The sequence below is a fragment of the Tinamus guttatus genome, unplaced genomic scaffold (genome assembly GCF_059628265.1).
Source record: "Tinamus guttatus ecotype Peru unplaced genomic scaffold, ASM5962826v1 Tinamus_guttatus_pri_ptg000033l, whole genome shotgun sequence".
Taxonomy (NCBI): domain Eukaryota; kingdom Metazoa; phylum Chordata; class Aves; order Tinamiformes; family Tinamidae; genus Tinamus; species Tinamus guttatus.
Window position 1 is genome coordinate 3,794,405 of NW_028288567.1, and position 20,458 is coordinate 3,814,862.

General features: G+C 35.6%; 1 protein-coding gene across 1 annotated transcript in view; it reads left to right on the top strand.

Moving 5' to 3' along the window:
• The window catches only part of SPATA17 (spermatogenesis associated 17), a 78,514-nt gene that overhangs the window by 40,531 nt on the left and 17,525 nt on the right, over window positions 1-20,458 (top strand). The window contains exons 7-8 of the mRNA XM_088532204.1: window positions 7,692-7,895; window positions 13,018-13,166. Of these exons, the coding sequence (XP_088388330.1) occupies window positions 7,692-7,895; window positions 13,018-13,166 (353 nt within the window). The remainder of the gene's footprint in view (window positions 1-7,691; window positions 7,896-13,017; window positions 13,167-20,458) is intronic.

Here is a 20,458-nt window from a genome sequence, read left to right on the forward strand (position 1 = left end):
GCTGTACACCACCCCCAACATATATTAAGGAAAAGGTGATAAAGCTAATAGAATTCCTCATTCTTATTTTTAAAATAAAATTATTAAGTAACTTAATATTTATTTTCTGCTTGTTTCTAAATCAGTTGGAAGTCAAATGAGAGGTCAGTGAAAGGACGTTGAATGTTCTGCGTCTGCTCTGTGTTTTCAATCATAAGAATATTGTTTCCCATGCCATCACTCACACATCTAACTTATTATTCCTGATCTGGTCAAGTTATCAAGACCTGCATTAGAATTAGATTTGACACAAAAAAACCCAGTCAGGAGAGAATCGATGAAAAATGGCTGCATTTATGAGATGCCTTTGCATATGTTGGGCTGCTGTGTTTTGGCTATTGTTCTGCATTGAGGTTCTCTGCGTTCAGCTAAGAGTTTGCTTTTTCTTTTGACTTGGTGTCTAATTGGCCAAGGAGTTGTTACCTGTTTGAAAACTCAAATACAGATTTTCCTTTTTTTCCTTCAATTGGACTTGTGGCTCTGCAGGTTTAGTAGATGATTTTATGATCTGTAGCAAGAATACCAGACTTGAATGTTTCATTAACAACCCTTTGTGTAGTTCAGAAAATTACAGCTTGGTGTACCTATGAATGTGCCTTTATACCATGATGGCACTATTATTTTGGTATCAAGCAAACATTTCACAGATGAAAAAGACTGAACTGTGCTTTAGAATCTGAAGGCAGAATAACAATAATTAATGCTACTATTACTCTGTTTAAACAGATTTGATATTAAGCAGAGGACAGGTAATTAATCCCACTTGAAAGAATATACCCTCCTCATCACTCATAAATGAGTTCTTCAGTCTCTGCATAAAAGCAGGATCTCAAACAAAGCTAATATGCCACAGCTACAATAACACACTAGGTGCTCCGATTCTTGCTTAAACAAAATTCCCGAGAGTATATTTTTGTAAGAATTACAGGACTGGGCCCAAGGAGTATCATTAGCTCAGCGAGAACTGAACCTACATTTATGAAAGTGGGTAACATTTTCCACGTTATTTTTTTCCATTGTTAGTTATGAAAATGGGATCTTAGATTGGAATGTTGCATTGGACTATGCTTTTATTCCAATCTCTGAATAAATCTGCACTATATTTCTTCATGATTAATATAAAAATATGTTCATATTAACATAAAAATTAGAGATTATTCTTAGTATGAGAAGACACATTCTAATGTGACTTGAATATTTTTGGTGTTTCAGATTTGGGTTCATGGACTCCATTTTATTATACTTGTTGCTGTAGTAGTACAGGCATTGAGTATTGAGTTCTTGGAGAGGATTCTTTCCTAAATAAATCTTGTATTAAAGATATTATCCTTTTGTTTTCACAGCCTACTACAAGCCAGTTATTTAGATGCTTTAAACATCTACTCTTTTACAGGTGTGGCTGTGGCATCATTTAAGCAAGGTTTTTCCTTCAGAATCATTAATGTTTTAAAGTATTTCTTTTACCTCCTAGAGAAAATATATCTGGGGATTAACAAGATTGTTCACTGGAATTCATGTGGAAGCATAACTGCAGTAGCTGAGAAATGATCATGTTTCCTTTTAGTTCTCAGCAAGAGTAATTGAATGTTGAATATCTTACTAAACGCTGGACTGTGACAGTGTGTTAACACTCCGACTATCTCCTAACAGCAGGGCAATTATTTGCTGAGTGGGATTTTTATAAATCCCCTGGCAGTAGTATGTCCTGATAATTATGATGAAGTGCACTGGTCAGTGTTGATTCAGCAATCCCATCTCTAGCAAATATTTCATTCACAGCTCTCCTTCATGCTTTTACTTTTATGGCTTTTAAAGATCTCTTCTGTCTCCCCTCAGCTTACTTAGATTTCTTTTTCTTTTTTCTATTTTTTTTTACAAATTACAACAGAGCAAAGATATTTCCAAGTAGTTGAATTCCTGTTTTGTTGTCCTCTTTTCCTTCTACTTCAAAATAAGTTATAATGTACAAAATGTTTTGAAGAAGAAATCATTTAAGTCCTCATTAAAAGATCAGATTGAGAAAATATAACTTTATTTAAGTTCATACTGTGACTTGCTAAGACTTGTACCCTCAAAGTTATTATTTTCAACATTAAACGACTGTTAAAAGACATAGACTTTCAGGAAGAATATTCAAAACAGAGCATAGCTTTGTTATAGCTTAGTTGAATTACAGTAAAAAGCATTATAAAGATATGAGGGTGCACGTTCTATTGACTTCCTGCCTGCATTTTATCATAAACTCAATTTCATTGATTTTTAATTTTGCATGTGTGTAAATATTTACAGTGTAGTAGCTACAATTATCTGTTAGGGCATATTTTGTTATTTAGAACTTGGGAGATAGATTTTAATAACTTAAGGTTATGAAATAAGATTAAAACATAAATAAAATTTCCAACATCTAAAACTGCTCATGTTTTATTATACCACTCATGGTCACCAATCCTGGCTGAGGAATTATTCGGCATAGTCAAGAAAGCCTTGTCTTTTTTTTTCTGACTGCAACTTTTTTCTTTCTCTTCTTTCTTTCTCCCTTTTTTCTGTTTCCTTTTCTCCTCCTTTCTTCATTGTTTTAAAGTAAAGCTTGTAAATCACTATTTTATTGTATTTGAATCAATTAACTCTTTGTCTTCTCATGGAAATAACAAACAGGAAAAGGAAAAAAATGCTATTCTACAGCTTATCAAAATTTAGGATTAGAGATGGAAGTGATACTGAAAACAAAGATCAGATTTTTTTTAAGATAATATTCAGTAAATTCATGTTTGTTTTCTTACCTTTTTTTGTTCTTTCTTTAGGTGCAAAAACAATTATAAAGGTGCAAAAACAATTATAAAGATACAAAAATGATTAGGAAGAAACTGAAAGATAGAGTGTTAGAAATGCAAAATGATTCAAAATATTAATGTAATGCTAAGGATGACTGGGTAACAAATGGTACATTTGCTAGTATGCTTGACCTGACACAATTAATATTCCAGGTCATGCTTGAGTTTCCATGATGGAAGGTCTGAGGCAGAGAATTCTAGAGGAAAAATATATCTATTGTATAACTCATTTCTCTCCTTTTTTTTATTTTCCCTGACGAGTCAGAACCATAGTCTTAAAAAGAAAAAAAAAGTGGAGCTTTCACAGCTCATTTGCCATATTCACCACTGGGCCACCATTCAGCAGAAGGGCCTGATACAAGCAGGGCAGTAAGAAGCTATTAGCGGAGTCACCTCCTGAGATTTCTCTGGTCTTATTGAGTTGGAAGTTAGCATGACAGTACTGCAAATAACTCAGTTGCAGGTTTTTTAACAGTTAGCAGAGATTTCCCCATAGTGTTTGTCACTTTCGAAAATTGTTCCTGGAAATGAAGTCCCAGAAAGCTGGCTTTGACAGAGGCCCTTCTTAGCAGTGAAGAACATGGACATAGTAAAATATATCGTTCTCCCTTCAGATAAGAAGTATTTTCTGTAACCTATAGTAATATTTTGGAGGATAATATTTTCTTATTCTACCGACTCTCTCTCTAAATGTGGGTAAAATATTGGAGTCCTTGCAGGTAATTTGTCAAGATAGTCACTTTTCTACTGCTGAAAAAGCAGTAGTAACTCTAATGGTTTTGTAGTTCAGTGACTATTATATTAAAGTGTGTGTGGGGGGGAATAATGCTCTTAACATATTGTACTGGTCTCAAGAAAATATACACATTTCTTAAGCACCAGAAGCTTTGATTCTCCAGATTCTTGGAGCTGTACAATCTCCCTGTAGGGGATACAGTGAGGAGGGCATACATCAGCACACAGCATTCAGCACATATGAAACAATTTGCAGAAATATTTCTGCAGAAATATTTTTAAATAAATTGAAGCAATTTTATCAGACATGGATCTGAACTGCAAAATGGAATCAAACTCATCTACTCTTCTCTCTTACCAAACTTTCACATTTTTAAATCTGGACCTAAAACCTTGCTACAGACCTTCGGGATTTCAGAGAGAATTAGTATTAATTTTATCAATCTAGATGCGAACTCTGCTGATTGCCCTGCTATCTGTCTGTTTGAATACTTAAACATATATAATTAAAATGTAAAGCAATTAACAAGGATTGTTTGAAAAATGATTACTTAAAAATGCACCTGGTAATTAATTTTGACCCAGATCTAACAGAAGAGATTCAACTGCAGAAGCAGCAGCTTCCTGCATAGTGTCCAGCTGCCCTCACTAGTACTCCAGATCCCTTTCTATAGTTGGGCACATTATCTTTATGTATTTGACCTGACAATATGTAAAACAGAACAATAAAAATGGTTCTTTGTTAAGGCATCTTTTCAGTAATAATATCTTGAAATACACTGAATCACGGTGTTCCCGAATTCATCATGGCTAATTTTGGTGTTATTGAAAGTGGTAACCAATGCTATTTGTGCACATAGAGATACTCAGCTTCATTTCACACTGTTTGAACCCTATTCTCTCTGCTGCCAAACAGTTAAAAAAAGAAATACCAAGGAGAACAGACATTTTTGCTCAATAGAGATTAAAAAATGCAATTTCAGAAAGTCATTATAGTCATGGGGCCATTTATACTTCTCTAAATATGAAGAAGCAGAAGCAGCACCATGTGTTGGAGCCCAGATAACAGATCATTTTAAAATTGTGTATTTTGTGAAAGCTATAGTTTTTCAGAGGAAATATGTTTAAAATTTTTCAGGTTTTTTTTTCAGTTTAGAAAATAAAAAGAGCAAATTATAATTTCAGAGATAAATTTTCTTACCTTAAAATTCCTAACCAGTTGGGTCCTTAGCATTTTTCACTAAAGCTTAGAAAATGGTGAACATTTTGGGCAGATGAAGCCCTAAGCTGAATTTGCTACTGATGAACACATGTATGCCTGCCAGCTTTGGAGAGCCATTATTATGTCTTAGTGGTTCCAGACCACCCTGATTCTCTGTGGTGAATGTGGAAATGTTTTTGTTCTGAAAAACTTTATTTTCAATGATATTATAGTTTTCTATATCATATTTGATGAATTTCACAGACATACAGTCAGAAAGCAGTATCTTATTGAGCTTAAGGACCTCTGCAATCATGACATGGCTGAAATGCATCATCTCTGCATTAAACAGGATACAACAAACGAACACAGATGGCCCAGGCTGTAAGAAATGGTGGAAAGATAAAGCAAAAATACAATGAGAAGTTTTGTGTTAACAAGTCACAGACAAACACTTTTCTATTTTACTATCAGCAGCTGAGTTGAGTGAAGGCAAAAATGACTAGTATGGAGGCAGATCTGGTCACACTGGTGAGATGAGTGGATAAAGAGACATAAAGCCTGTGGCACACAGTTGCTTTGTACAGCTGCAGCATGGAACCCAACCGATAGGGAAGAGCTTGCCTGGGACATTATGTGCAACATTTTATTAACTGCAGAGCAAACACTTAGTGAAAATGCATTCAATAATTGTGGGAGAGCATAATAAAAGCCAGAGACAACATGTGGAACTTGAGTCGAGGTAGCACTTGTAGATCACTGCATGTCTGCAAGCAAAATATGGAGGACTGTTAAGACATTTGTAACAGGGCAATGAGTGAAATACTACAAAGATTATGATTAACACTGTAAGAAGAATTTGTAACTTTATGAGTTGTTTTGTGAATAGGAGCCAGATTTGTAGAATCAGATTTTAAGATGCAGATGAATTCTACAGATCACACAGATGGCCTTGCAATTTTGCATACACTCCACTGACCCTCCTTGCCTGCTATTCAAAGCCTGGATCTCTGCCATTTTAGTCTGGCATCCTGTAGGGTTGAAGAAGTAGTCAGTGGTTGTTTGGCATAAAAATGTTCCTGCCGCATAGCTCTGTTCATGTCCTCTTTCCCAACACCCATTTACACCGTTAGTAGAGTGGGTAGGGTTTGTGTTAGGAGGGGAATATGTGACGCAGAATCTAAATAATTTGTCATTAGGTCCAGATCATTACAGAGTTGGAGAATTTAGCCTACAAAATTTACGAACAATATTTTAAATAAGTTACCGTCTCTGAATATCTTTGTCCATTAAACAATAACTTTTATATGGGTTTTATTTAACTTTTTTGACACCGGGAGTTGAAATTTCCCCATAGTATATGCTAATGAAAAATGCATTAGAGCTAATTGGGGAGCATTCAATCCTCTCAGCCCCAAGAGGTTAATACTTTATGAGGATGCTGATGCTCTACTTAGTTTTCTCAGGGGTCTTCAGTAGTGTGCCAGAAGAAAAATGCAAGATTATAAACATTTACTCTTTTCCTAACCTTTTCCACACCTTGAAACTAATGTCTTTTTCTACTATGTTATTCAATAGTTCTTAGCAATTAAAAATATGATAAAAGCAAAATGTAATATATTTTAACTAAACAAATATAGCCTAAAAATCTTGGGAGTACTCCAAGTATATTGTACTGGAAAATATACTTAAAACAATTCAAGATTTTAAATTAATTTTTGCCAGGTATATTTTAAGCAGATGTCAACTGGTTTATTGAAGATGTGGTGACTTGGTACCATACAATCAAGCAATTCTGATATTTAGCACATAAATCAGTAGTTATTAAACCAGAATGGATATCTAACCATTCGTAATTTACCCAGCAAACTCACATATATCTATCTGTGGATCATTTTTACGCAAATGATAAAATTCCTGCATGTGCTGTTGTTCAGAATGTTTTGGGAATTATCTGTTGCAAAATTTTGACTTCCTAGATACTCACTGATTGTTAATGGCAGAGGTTACTAGTTCAGGATTTGAAATCTGTGCTTTACATTAGTAAATGTTACGTTATATAGAAATATTGCAATAGTGAAGCATGCTGTTTCTTTATCCTTAAAAGTATGGACTGAAAACTTCACCGTGAAGGTTGTGAAATTCTATTCTTAATTGAGAATTTAGAATCTTTTTTTTTTGATGAGTTTTATACTAGTAAATCTAAATATATTTGAATAATCAAATGAAATTAATGCGAACCTTTTGCAGGAAAACAAGCAATTTCTGATTTTTAGTATTCAGTAAATCATCTGGCATTTTCATCTAATCAATCAGCTTTAATTCTAAAAATACTGTAATTATACTGTGGCCATTATCTTGAGACACAGTTTAAAGGGGACATGAGTTATCTGTTTCTTTGTATAAACATTTTTTTTATTATTTGGCCTTAACAGGCAATTTTTTTATTCCTATTGCACATACACTTTAAACAACAACAAAACTTTAAACAACAACAAAAACATATATAGCACTTTTAAATAAAGCAAATATAGTACTTTTAGTTTAATACTATGGCCAAATTCATATGCATTTAGTAATTTTTGAGGAAAAACTAGTATGTTTGTTTGACCACTACAGTGGAAGATGAAATATTGAATATGACTGAAAGTAAAGATGGATTTGAGATACATAAAGCTCGTCTGTGTAACTCTTGCTTCCATAAAAGTTATTCCCATTCCACGGGCTGAAATGTGTATTATACTTCAGATGTTCATGTTTAGACCCTTTGGTAACTGTAATGGAGTTTAATCTGGAGATCTATCCCATGTCAGTAGTCATCAGAAACTTCTTGTGAAAGTGTTTGTTGTGTGTTGAATTCAGAGATAACCCCGTCTTCTCTTCAGATTGCAGGTGTGTACAACTCCCCGTTCAGAACATCTCCGGATCCGATGGAGCTCCTGTTACGGAAGTCAAAGCCGTTGAGCCACAGGAAGCAGCCAGCAAAGAGTCCCCTCCCAGGGGCGCTCTGTGACCTGTCCCACAGTGCAGGGTCTCTGACCTTCCCCGCCGCAGAGCCTCTGCCACCTATTGGCACCCAGAAACCTCAGGTAACTGTCACATTTCTCAGTGTCTCCTAGGCAGCTTTCATTTACAGTATTAATGCTTGCACTCGGCATGTAATGTCTCTGAAACAGATTTATTTTAAAGACAAGAAAACCTAGGAGGTAGGTAAAATCAAGGAAAATATGATTCCTTAGACTTTGGTAAAAGAACAGCATTTCAGAGATGTCAAAGGTAAGATATGATATAACTGAATATTCTTATTGTGATTTATTGGAGGTAGAATTCTGAAATTACAATTTTATATTATTAAAACTTAAAATATTAGAAATGGAGAATGGTAAGACTAGATAACCAACTGAAATATTTTTTTTTCTCTTTTTAAGATTGCTTTTCACATGAAGGTCAAAAACAGCCTCTCAAAATAAAATAGTTTCTGCTCTTTTGCAACCCCTACCACCTATCAGTTTTAATTACAAAAGTTTCTACATGTTCTACATGATTTGCCAGTTGTCCAGCTTCTCATCTTAGCTGTCATTGTCTCAATTTTAATTTCAGTTGATATCAACATATGTTGCAGACAGCTTTTTTTCTCTTCTATGAAGTAATGGATGTCTCTGTGATCAGAGTAGATGTCCCACAAGATGACAACACAGTTTTCACCACCTTATTATATAAACTAACTGGTAATATGCAAAAATAAACGTAGCAGATAGACCTTGAGACATGTATGTTACTGATAATGGTAAGAATAGGAATATAGTTTTTTAGGAATATAGTTTTTGCCAGTAAATACCTGATACGCTTGCTGTAGGTTTAGAAATATTCTGTTTTTCCCTGCCTTCTGCAGATTTTTTTTTTCAAATTGCCAAATTTAGTGAACTTCTACTTACCTCTCACTTTCCGATACCATTAAAGCCTGTTTAACTTTGGATGACCACGGTGTCTCCAGAACCTCTCACACCTTTTTTTTTTTTCCATAATTCCCCTCAGTATTTTGGCTGGAAAGAAAATGCTTGTAAATTACTCCTTCCACTGAAGCTATATTTAGCATCAGAAGTCAAACAATTATGATGAGCACTTAAAACATGTATCATGTATGTTTGTAGCCATTTTACTCTTCTGAGCTGATATGGCCATTCCCACTGGATTAAGACAGGCCTTGGCAGAGGTGATATATACAGTCTTAAGTCTAGACAACTGCTGAGTTCCAACCACGTGCAGCTGTGTCACCTGCAATAATCTGCCTGCGGCTGTGGCTTATTGGCTGCATCCACACTGCTCTTCAGCAGACAGACTTGGGCTCCCTGGCTGTCCCACACAGAACAGGCTCTTCTCCCATCTACATCATGCCCTGCTGTAGCAGGCTGAGGATTTACTCGTGGAGGGAAGCGAAGTCAAGGGCAACTGGGTTAGAGCACGAGGAGCAGGAGCAGGTCTGCAAGCACACCTGGACACCTCTGGAAAGTGGAGGTGAGCCAGCCTGGATCCGTAGTGCTTAGAACCGCAGGGATCAAATTCAAGACACTTTTCTGTCCTTCATTGCCGCTCTACCCCACCTTGACTGTTGAGCTTCCTCATCTGATGAGCTCATTGACTCGTATTATATCCCAAACAAAATGTGAGCCAGCAGGGAGAAGGTATAGGTGATCAGAGAGTTTGGAGCTGAATATAAATTCAAAACCAAATAAACATGACATTATAGCCTTACCTATAGCCATCCCTACCAGTGGGATGTGACTGAATGCTATGTAGGTTTCTCAGGACAAAAATTAATATTTTGCTTAGTGTGCATAGTACATAAATCATACTTTTAAGTAAAGACGAGAGTTTTTTCCATTGTGCTCTTGCAAAAGCAATTTACTGTATATAAAGTATCTTACCAACTTCTGTCCTGATTTGGAATATTTTGTAGAACTTCCTAGGTTTAGACACACACAGAGCAGTCAGACAGATAGAGCAAACCTTTAGAACAAACCAGAAGAGTTCTGTTTATTTTCCCCACCTCAAAGAGGGAATTTACTATATAATACTTTAATCCTTTCAGCACCCTGGGATATGCACTGTGGGGTAAATTTTCAAAGCACAGCGCGTGGATTTAGCTGCGCGACTCTTATTGATGTTAATGGGAGTCACACGGCTAAATCCCTGCACAACACTTTGACAATTTAGGGTTGTATGTCTAAGAAAAGGACACTGGTTTGAGCTGATGAAACAGCTGGAAATGAAAACCCATCAGAACGTATCAGGCTGAAAGTTGTCCGGTGTGACAGTAAGGAATTTAATTACTAGCTATACTTGTGTCCTACTTCTCTGTGGTAGCACTTTTTGGCACCAAGCTTTTCCTTTTTCTCGTATATATCAGACCCCATGCAAGTCACTTGTTACTTTGCTGTCTGTTCAGATATCTACAATTTCCATTATCTAAAGAGATATTTATTTTAGATGAGAATATGGATTATATGTTTTTAAGAAAACAAGACTTAGCTCTCTTCCACTTTTCTCATGTAGAGAATTCATATTTAGCACTTTATAGGTAAGTTCTGTGTATGTAAAATAGAATATTTAAAAGCAAAGTTTTAATGTTTCTGATATATCAGTTAGATCTATCATTTTTATTACCGAATTACCTAGAATTACAGCCTGATGGAAGCACAGATATGGTAAAATTAGTAATCTGTTCTTTCAAAAGCATTAATAACAGAAACTATATTTTTATTTTCAGGGGAGGTTTTTTGCATGTTGGTGGATATCGTGGAATGGGGACAGTGAAAGTAACATGAATTTTCATGTAGATTATAATTTTCAATACAAGTTTCTAATTTGATGATACGTAGTAAGAATATCTGTTGATCTAGCAACGCTTTTATTTGGCAAGCCGATTGGAAGCAAGAAGATTTATCCTAATCACTACAAATTTTAAAACAGCACATGAGGGGGTTGAGTTGCTTTCAGAAAGAAAGCTGTTGGTCGATTTACTCCTTTACCTAGCTTGATCTCCCCAGGGACATGTAGTTCTTAAAGCAGGATGCCCAAAATGCTTGTAGGCACTGCCACATTGAAAATATTTGTAAGCACCATTCTGCCACAGATTACATGGCTATTGAAGATAATCCTGCAAAATGGAAATAGGCAAATGGATTTTTTGGGGATCTTGTCAGCTTATATATACTCTTGAGATGCCTGTTGCAGGGGAAGACTTCTTCAAACACATATTTCAGCGAAAGGGAAAAATCTGCAGGGAAGATTTAGAATTATCCTATTTTTTTACAATATACCTTGCTTTCAATAATGATGACACAGCCTTACTTGGGAGACCTTTGCATAGTCATACTCTTTCCTCCCCTTCCCATTAGTATTGCTGCATTATCTTAACTTCATTTGAATTATAAATTGACAAAGATGTAGAAGATTTTATTAATTAAAGGTGGAAAAAAAAAACTTGGATATCTTATGTGGCCCTTTGCTGGGTGGAATGTGAGTAAATATTTTATGATGAAGAAGATATACAATATTCTAAAAGATGATTTTCTAAAATCAAACACATAGTTACATATATATTATTGGATAAAAGAACATTTCTCCTTCCTTTCCTTTGCATATCTACCTCATGCAAATACCTTGCAATGCAGATAATATCACCAAATTTCAACTTCTCGTGATTTGATCAGTAGATTACATGTTACTGTTGTTTACCAATTTTAATAACCTGTTCTTGGATTTTTTTTTTCTCTTATGTGCTATAACGCTTTTCATTCTGCTTTTAAAGATGTATTATGATCATATTAAATTAATGTACTGTTTGTGGAGATTTTGAAAAAAGCGAATGCAAGGAAACACCTGCGAGAAGTGTAAAGACTATGCTTGCTTGCTTATTAGGATCTTAAAATAGATCTTCGAATCATAGTGCTGTGCCTTTAAAAAGTAAAGTTCCAATAAAAATCCATTAACTGCTTTCAAATATAGCAATCCTCCTGTCCAGCTGTGAAAAGTACTAGATGATACTTATTTGCCATTTGTGTTATTTACGGTCCATGACTTTTATGGTAACTGGTTCCTATTATTGGTTTCTATTAATGTAAAACATAAGTGAACATAAATGAGGCGTGAATCATTTCTTTTTATTAGCCCCACAGTCTTCACTCAGTGCTTGCAGTAACTCCAGCTGTGACTTGTTAGTGATAACCTATTTAAAGAAGGATATCTTTTAAGACTAAAGGCCATCATTAGGATTCTTTGCTCATATTTTTGAAGGTTTCAGCAGGATCAACAATGGTAAAAATAAAACAAAAATTATTAGCAACACTGCTAAATTAAGAGTTGTTGCTAAATTGTCCAGAGCTTAATATGGTACTAATTGAGCTCCAGGTGAGTTCATACTCACTGTTATTAAAAGCAAAATATAAGATACATTACTTGACAGTTCAGAAAAGAACTTTCTGCTGCTATTCATCTGTGTCATTAAATAGTAGATGCAGATATGTTCATTTATTGGACAATTTAGTGTGAAAATATATGTATTATTGTCAAAGAAGTAAAAGCTTTCAAGGTACTTTTTAAGAATAATGAAATTAATGTGGAATTAGACTCTTAAAACATGGACTCTAAATGTACAGTATTATAGTCATTGGGTTAAGTTGTAAGACTTCTTTTAGAAGTCTTAAGTCATATATTGAATTCTCCTCTTCCAGATATGTTTTTACTTAAAATTAAAAAGAGATTTTTTTTTTTAAGTTAAAACATACTTTATCATATGCAAAAGAAATGTCTTGAGTTGTTTTGGTATTTAGATGGAGGTGATAGTTGAGTATCAGGTTTTATTTCATTAATATTTCTTCCATGGGAAAAATACGATGTCCTGATCAGTTCTAACAATGCTTTGTTTTGAAATGGTAGATATTTCTTCCTTGTTAAATAAGTCTCTCTGGTTAAATAAATCCACACTCCGCAATTCTCCTCTGCTGAGCAGGACTTTAGAACATGTTATCAGCCTTTGTGTTATCTGTAACTCTCCATCAGAATGAACTGATTTAATTATTTGAGAAGAAAAATCTTGCCATACTTCCCAGAAACTCTGTGTCCTCATCAGTAATGTGACATGAATAAAACAAGGAAAGAAAAGATCTCTAACCCCACAATAACATATGTACATTATCCTGTACCTTTCAGGGGCCTTTCCGTGATCCCGCTGAAGTTCTGCGGCAGCGCTACAAGCCTTTGGAACCAACCTTGCGAGTGGCAACGTCAATAAATTCACTAGAGAAGGCCAGAGAGGAAATCAAGAGAGAGGAATGGAGAAACCGTATACATGACAATGAGTAAGTTCTTTGTTTTGTCTTACATTGTTATGAGATTTTTTTTTATTATTCTGTTGCTTTCAGAAACCTTTCATGCTTGACAAAATGAAATGTCAAACCTGACAGCTTACTAGCAAACATTCGGTGTACATACTTCTAAATTCTGTGTCTTTAGATTATAAACTGTTCAGGGCAGGGACCCTGTCTTGTAATTGTATGACATGTGTCATCCATTTCTATGGAACTATAGAAGAACTTTCAGTGATAATAATAGGTAATGCAACAGATGGGCTTAATGGGAAATGAGCAAACAAATGCAAAAAAAGAGAACCTTTTTTCCCACATGCACCTTGCCAAGCTACTGATTCAGTCTTCGTATTCAGAGAGTTTGAAGATTCTGCGAGAAAAGTTGGTGTTGCATGCCAATGAGTCTTGCAGTCTCTTCCAGCAGACACCCACAGCTTCCTTGGAAGGGAAAGGAGTGTATGCTGTACGTGTGAGAACATAATAGTCATCTTTGAGCCAGTTCTGTTTTCTGAGCTACAGTGTCTATAACAGCTTCAGAGGGGCAAGTTCTTTTCAATATAAACCCATACAGACATAATCATTCCCAATATGTATATACATATATTTTTCTTATCATGGATGGCACTCTTTTGGTCTCATCATAATAAAAGCCTATTAAGTAATCTACTCTCACTTTGTAGTTAACTAATAAATTATGTCTTTTTTTAGGTCAACTTTCACCTGTATTTCCTGTTCTTGCCAATTCTTTGACATTTTAATACTGGAATTTAGGGACAGAAAGGAATCACTTTTCCTCATGAGCAGCCTGTGATCCATTGTTTCACTGGGACACTCACTATGCTTTGCTATGATTGCTACATTTCAGGCATTTTTTATTAGCTCCCTGTTGCCTGCCTCAGCTTAAGGATTGGGACTTAGTTCTAAAATCAACTGCACTTGCATCTGAAAGTGTTTGTTTTGATGTTGGATCTTTTTTTTCACTTTTTTTTCTTTATTTACTATTAACACTGACTTTAAAATCAGAGTCTACTCAAAAAAATTCTGAAAAGAAAAAATCTTTTATTTCTAATACTTGATATTTGATATTTGCTGACAAAAATGTAATGTAATGAAGTGTAATTTTTGCTCCTCTTTTACAAAAACAAAATTGAGATAAGTTGTAAGTAAAAATATACTTCAGTTTTCTATTCTCTGTATTCTCTTTTGTTATTGGGGAGGGAAAAGCATCTTAGTTTGCAGATCTAAGCTTAAGTCTGAGGTAAATTTTTTAAAAACATTTTTATTTTTGGCTGCTGCCAATGAAATCTACAGAACACTGGGAAATAATTAACATTTTTACCTCACAGTTAAAGTTTTTGCTCTGAATCAGTTTTGATTATCTGCTCTAAGATGGATCATGGTATTCATTCATAGGCACAGATATATTGCACAATCTTTATCTGATGAGATTTGATGAGAATCATGCAGAACACTGTCAACTGTTTTAAAAAGATAAGGTCTTTATGAAGAGCTCACCATGTCTCTTCCTTGTGAAGACCTTGGTCTTCAACTTGTAGTCTTCAACTGCAACGTTAATCCGTCAGAGGTCCTTATTCACATTATGGATGAGGAAACATCTAGTGGCATCCTCAGTGCACAAAAGTCTAGCAGCAGCAATTCTCAGAGTCACCCACACTAAGTGAACAGTATCTTCGGGCTGTGATCGTTCTGTTTGTGCTTCAGATTCGGCCAGCCACGCAGGGGTCACCTCTGTACCCTTGAGAAGGTGATGACAGAGTTGCAGGTCCCCGTCAGGACTAACGCTTGCTGGCAATGCTGCAGCTGCTGGGAGGAACGCAGGCCTCAAGGGAGGAGTCAGCAAAGGATTACTCAAATCCCACTGTGCTTTTTCTCAGCAGTGTCTGTTGCGAACTGACAAATTTCTGCCTCTCTGTATGTACTCTGGGACTGTATTTGTTCCTTGTAGTGCTTCTGAAGCTGATTGTTTTCCTAGTTTAGGAAACAGAGAGAAAGAATAGAGGAAGAGTATGGGATTTCTTGCAAAAGCTTGTTTTTGCTTAAGATGACATAAACTGAATTCCTGAGGTTGTATATTTCTGGAATGAGTTGTGAGGTACAATATCTGTTAAGATGCGAAAATTATCAATACTGCATACCTTCATCTTTGTACTGTGAAGACAACATCCAGAATTTCCCCTCACCCCTGATTAACAGTTCTTTTCCATGGTGATATGTCTCCTCTAAGTGTTTAGCTTTAAGAAAGCTCTTGCTTCTGGTAAATGAAGAACTATTAGAGAAAGCCGTGATAAAGGTTGAGGCAGGCAAGGCAGAACAAATGCAACGCAGAACATCGTGCTGCCACTACACCTTATGCTGGAATTCCCTGTCTAATCTAAGACACTAGCTGGATCTGATACATTCAGATAGACTAAGTATGGAAAGTTCCCTACTCGGTTGCATGCAGCAGAATTCTGGCCTTGTTTTCTACATTTTCTAGATTTTTCTACATTTATATTTATCTACATTATTGACTATTGAAATCTCTGTCAGGTAGTGTATGATGCTTTGCAATATCCCATTAAACATCTTATAAAGTCTGAATACACAGAATGAGGGGCACTGCAGTGATAGAACAGAGCTAAACCAGTAGTAGTGTGAGGCTACGGACATTTTAGTCTCCTGTTTTGCTGCAGACGTCTGGTGCAACACGAGGCAAGTCACTCAGCCTCTGGCTACCTCTGTGTTCAGTGCTGGGGGTAGAAAAGCTGCTTCTGAGCAAGCTCCTTCACCTCTGTGCAGCACAGCACAGGGCTTTGCACAGCCAGCCTCTCTCAAGCTGCGCCATCACCTGTGTCCGTCATCACCGGTTTATTCTCAGCAGGGTAACACTTCCCCTTAAAACCCGCTCTGGTGTCTCTATGATACATGATGCTGTGCAGTAAAGGTGCACTCGTAGAAAATTAATGATTATTAATTAGTGGTTATTAAAAATAAACTGTCTACTTGGAGCACATCAGTGTTACGAGCTTCCCAGTATTGATGGAAATAAAATTTAAAAAGTCACTTTGCACTGATTGGTAAAATGTATTTTTCTTTAAATCTTAATTTCTACATTTATAAAATCTCTTTCTGTGCTTCTGACTTAGCTGCAGTGAAAATGGCCACCACATTTTATGTCATACAAATATAGCACATCTGAAAACTTTTTTCAAATTATACTTACTTTTTCATATGCTTTGCAACTTCAGCAATTTGCATATTTTCCGGACTGTTATTGTATTATGATAAACAGGGATTATCATATATTTTCAGATAATGTTTTCTTAACAATTCAACTTCTATTTGTAACTCTTCCATTTATTTTAATTACTAGCACAGTGTGCAACATTTATTAATCAGCAGAGTCTTTTTAAGTTAAAATACTAAATTAGCTAACCCCATTAACACAGAATACTCCAAACAAGCAGTAATAGGAGAGGTAGTTACTGTGCAAATCGTATTATACATGCGGGTGCTCTAGGGCACAGTTAAGCATGATTACCCTCTTTTGATCCAGTATTCCTCTGCTTCTTCCAGCTAATTTCCAGTGGAAATTTACAAAGTAGCGCCTTCATTTTTCCATCTTAATTTTTCTAATGAAGTTCTGGTACTTTGTAACACTGGGGATGCAGATAATAAGTCTGTGTATAATTAAGAAGTTCCAGAATTTGCTGCAGAAGAGATCTCTTTTGCTGCCTACCAGAACTAGACTATGTTTTTCTTTGCCACTTTACTGCAGATATGGGTTAAACAAAAAAGAAAAGAATTCTTAGATTTACTGACCTACAAAATGATTTATTGTTTTTTGAAAAAGCACCAATATGTATTTAGTATACTATTACAGACACCTGTGTGTATATTACAGTGTCTGTAATAGTGATCCAAAAGGTGTTTCCTATCAAAAAATATTGCATTGGAGGTAATCTGACCAGATACCTTAAGTATGTTATCCTGTCTTTATATTGCACATAATACTTCAATTTTCATGTGAACTGAATTGTGGCTAGCAGTTGTTCTGCTAGGGAAAACCATTGTAATTCTTACATTTTTCCATGAATGAAAAGATAAAGAGACTGTTGGATTAGACAGAGCAGTGACTTCACGTATTAGATTAATTTTAAAGCTCAAAATTCATTACATGATTTATTTAGAGGAAATAAAATAAAATAAAATAAAATAAAATAAAATAAAATAAAATAAAATAAAATAAAATAAAATAAAATAAAAGAATCATGGCTGCCAGATGGGAAAGGAGTGTTTGTTAGGACTCATCTGTTCATGGTCTCCTTTAAGGTGAGGAAGCTGTCTTGTTCCTCTCACACTGCCATAGGCACCAGGTGCCTTAGTACCTAGTGCTCCTTCTATCATCTCTGTCAGGCCACCTGGAAAGCCTTCTGAACCTAAGAGGCCTCTTCCATCTCCTGTCACAGGAGAGATAATAGAATAGAAGAGCAAGAACAGATAAGAAAAAATGATAGGTGAGAAGTTGTAGGAGGAAAGAGAATGAGGGAGCCAAAAGATAGGGGAAAGAAGGGATGGACAATACAATTAATAGTAGCAAGGACGGGGGCGAGGGTAGGACAGAATGAATGAAGGGAGGGAGAAAACAATCTCTGTTTTACCTTTAACAGCAGGTATCTAAGGTGTTTTTCAAGGGTTAAGTATATACAAATCACACTTGTGAGCTCCCAGATTGCCTACCAAGTCAAGATTTCTATGACTTTTTACTCTAATTAGCTTCATTCAGCCTACTGTGGACCTGGCAAAAGTACAGCTGGTCTTCACAACCAGAGATACTGCCAGCTTTGGTCTTCATCTTCGCTCAAAATGTGTATATAACATTACTCTTTTTAATATGTGGCTTCTCAGTTCCAATTCTTTCATGCTGCCTTGAATGTGTTCTTTGGCATGTCTCTTATGTAAACTTCTGAACTGGTTAGGGTAAGGGGGGAGGCAGTTCACCTCCCACTAAATCATTACCATTTGGTGAATCCCACAGGAGTGAGCTTCTTGTATAAGACTCCTCAAATCTACACTTGGGAAATTTTTAGTAACATCATACCATTTTCTGGATTTAGTTTTCTGCCATCACACTTTATCACATGCAGAGCACATTGTCTTTAATTTTGGGAAAAGCTCTCCATCAGATGTAAATATAAAGCCACAAACACGGTTCTATTATTAAAGTATTTTTTACTGTTTAGTTTTTTTACTTTTATTGTTGTTGAGGTATAGCGATTTTTTTAATACAGACTCATTAATTTGGTTAGCCTATTTAATACAAAATGTTTTGGTGTTCTTTTCTAAATACTTGTGCATATAGAGTAATGAAGATTCTTCCTTGATTTAAGCAGACATTGAATTTGTGAGCATATGGTTCTCTTGTGTATGGATCACTATTCCTGTAAGGATGTGGTTGCCTGGTTTGGATAGCAGAACTGTTGAGATAAGCAGAAAAAAAGAGTTTTAGATAATTTTATACTATGCTACACTGTTATATTTTTGTAATGTTTTTTATTTCATTTTTAACGATTTTAGTTTTCAGTATTCTCTCTCAAAAATTAATGGTTGCTTTACCTACCTTCCCTCACCTGCCCCTCAGGCCTAGACACACATTCAAAGCTACATGGCACATATTCTGGTTTATCATGTTAAAGAAGCTATACAGTAAACTGCAGAAGATTAAATTTATGCCAACCTGCATGCATATGATACTGTTCGTTGCATCTTAAAGTATTATAATATAGGTTCTATATAAATATATATATATATATATAAAATGTTGGAATATAGACTATTTTGAACATTATGTCAAAAACACAAAGTTGAACTGATTTGTAGTAAAATGAAACCCTGAAAAGCAAATTTCAAGAATAAACTCTGTTTATTATTATTTTCTTTCACTTTGCCTTCTCCCTTTGTCATGAAAATGTTTTGCTGTTTTGTGTATACATTTTACCGAAACAGTATTCGTACTGAATTGTGAATGTTACGGCTTAACTAAATTCTATGCATATATAGTCAAATCCCTAAACTTCTAGCCTTGTCTTCTCAGTTATCTAGTCCCCTGAGAAAGCCAATTTTCTTTCATGTCCGAACAGAAGAAAAATGTACTATTAAAATGCAATTCAGAAGTGATAAAAACTTCAAGTGGAGCAGCCGGCTCACAGCACCTTCGATGTATTCTCTGGGACACTGGGGCCACATTAATCTGCGTGCGTGTGTGCGTGTGTGTGTGTGATGTCCATCCCATGTGCAAATTAGCATTACAAGTACTGTAATCCATTTTATCTGAGAGTGTCCTTCCCCACGAATATACACGTTACTCTGGTTTTGTGTAATTTAAAAGTGTGCTAACTCAGTGGTTTCGTTTGCTAACTTTGTATAACATTTGTTAGTGATACTCGATAGAATAAATTGATATAGGTTGCAGAATACATCCTATGATTCTAAAATACGTTTTTGCGGGAAGAGTAAAGGAAGTCATATAATTTATTAAAAGGGGAAATTAAAAGCTAAACAATTGCCAATGTTTTGATAAGTGCAAATAAAACTTTTTATGAATTTGCTTATCAACTGAGAGACTAAAGCTAAGCTTTTCTTTTTCTTTCTTTATTCCCATTTTTCTATTAATTTTTTTGACTGACTTTCACAGAGACTCATGACTCTGAAGATATTTCAGGTAGAAAAATCTTTTAGTTGTTAACACCTGTTGTGGCAGTTAAAATAATGTTTTCAACTTCTGAAACATATTTCTAATTCTACTGTCTAATCATTTTTCAACCTCATACTCCACCTTTCGAATAAAGATCACCCATTGTCTTTTTAGAATACCAGCAATGATAAATGTTGTTCACCAGAATATAGTTTATATTAAAACACACATATTTGCTCTTATAAATCTCTGGCAAACCTAGATGGGACTGAGATGATGCCCTTGAAATATTTCCCTCCTCACAGAGCCATGAGGATTAGGCTGGGCGTGGGGTGCCATTTGGAGTGAACCACCTGTAAGGTGGCTGTGAGGTTCTCCAGGAGTTAGCTCTCTACTTCTGTGTGGTACCTGCCAGCCACTGACAGATGGCACAGATTTCATTGCCAGTTTAGACTTGAGGTGTCTACATGCAGTCCTAGAGCCAAAGGAGATCACAGCAAGTTGAGTTCTGGTCACTTCCTCTCTCCACCACGCCAGCAGGTAGGGCAGCCACAGAAATCACCTGGTAATGCAATGTTATATCTTTATGCAA